The sequence below is a fragment of the Antrostomus carolinensis genome, unplaced genomic scaffold, assembly GCF_000700745.2.
Source record: "Antrostomus carolinensis isolate BGI_N321 unplaced genomic scaffold, ASM70074v2 scaffold37903, whole genome shotgun sequence".
Classification (NCBI taxonomy): Eukaryota; Metazoa; Chordata; class Aves; order Caprimulgiformes; family Caprimulgidae; genus Antrostomus; species Antrostomus carolinensis.
Genome location: NW_010305114.1, coordinates 5,934 through 6,706, shown reverse-complemented (window position 1 = coordinate 6,706; position 773 = coordinate 5,934). Strand labels below are relative to the sequence as shown.

Here is a 773-nt window from a genome sequence, read left to right as displayed (position 1 = left end):
ACGTGTCACGGACACTGGGGAGTCGCCAGCAACGTGCAGAGGAAGAGCCAAGTGCTGTGCTCCTGCCTGGCACCACCTCAGCTCTTCTGCACTCAGCTCACCCCGGAGAGGCCTCGCTGCACAACCCCCCTGGGTGAGTGGTGCTGCGATGTGTGAGCCAGCACCGGACTGCCCGGGGGAGCTTCCGGACCAGAGAGGCCCTGGGCAGTCCTTGGCAGGAGCAAGGGACAGGTTTGAGCGAAGTAGAAATCTGGGGGAGGGGGTTCTTACTTCGTAGATTTCTGTTACCTCAGACAGAGGGACCGGCTCACTGAAGATGTTGCCCGTGTCCTTCTCCTGCAGCTGCTCGAGCGTCTTGCGGAGGAGGATGAGGAAGGGGGTCAGCTGCATTTCCAGTGCCACCTGCTGCACTTTGATCTGAAACGGAGGATGAAACGGAGGAACAGAGTGGGGCTGAGCCCCCTGCCCGGCAGCCAGGCAGTGGGGACAGTCCCCAGGGAGCAGCAGGGCAGTCCCGTAGGACAGCAACACCCTTCCTTGCACAAGGGGCAGGGACTACCCCTCACCCCATCTCTGGGGAGTGGAGGTGTAACACCAGCACCTGCACACCCCACCTCAGCCTTGCAGAGCAGCCACCTTTGCTCAGAGCCGCTGGTGCAGGGCGCAGCACGGCCGAGGAGACCCCAGCACACGCCCTGCCACGCTCTAATTTAGAATCCATGCTTATGCCCACCCCAGCAGCCCCCCGAGGAGGGGCAATCAATCGTTACCGT

General features: G+C 62.2%; 1 protein-coding gene across 1 annotated transcript in view; it reads right to left on the bottom strand.

The window, feature by feature from the left end:
- Positions 1-773, bottom strand: part of BRPF1 (bromodomain and PHD finger containing 1) — a gene marked incomplete at both ends in the record, with an annotated part of 8,835 nt that overhangs the window by 2,135 nt on the left and 5,927 nt on the right. The window contains one exon of the mRNA XM_029084201.1: positions 271-417. Within this exon, the coding sequence (XP_028940034.1) occupies positions 271-417 (147 nt within the window). The remainder of the gene's footprint in view (positions 1-270; positions 418-773) is intronic.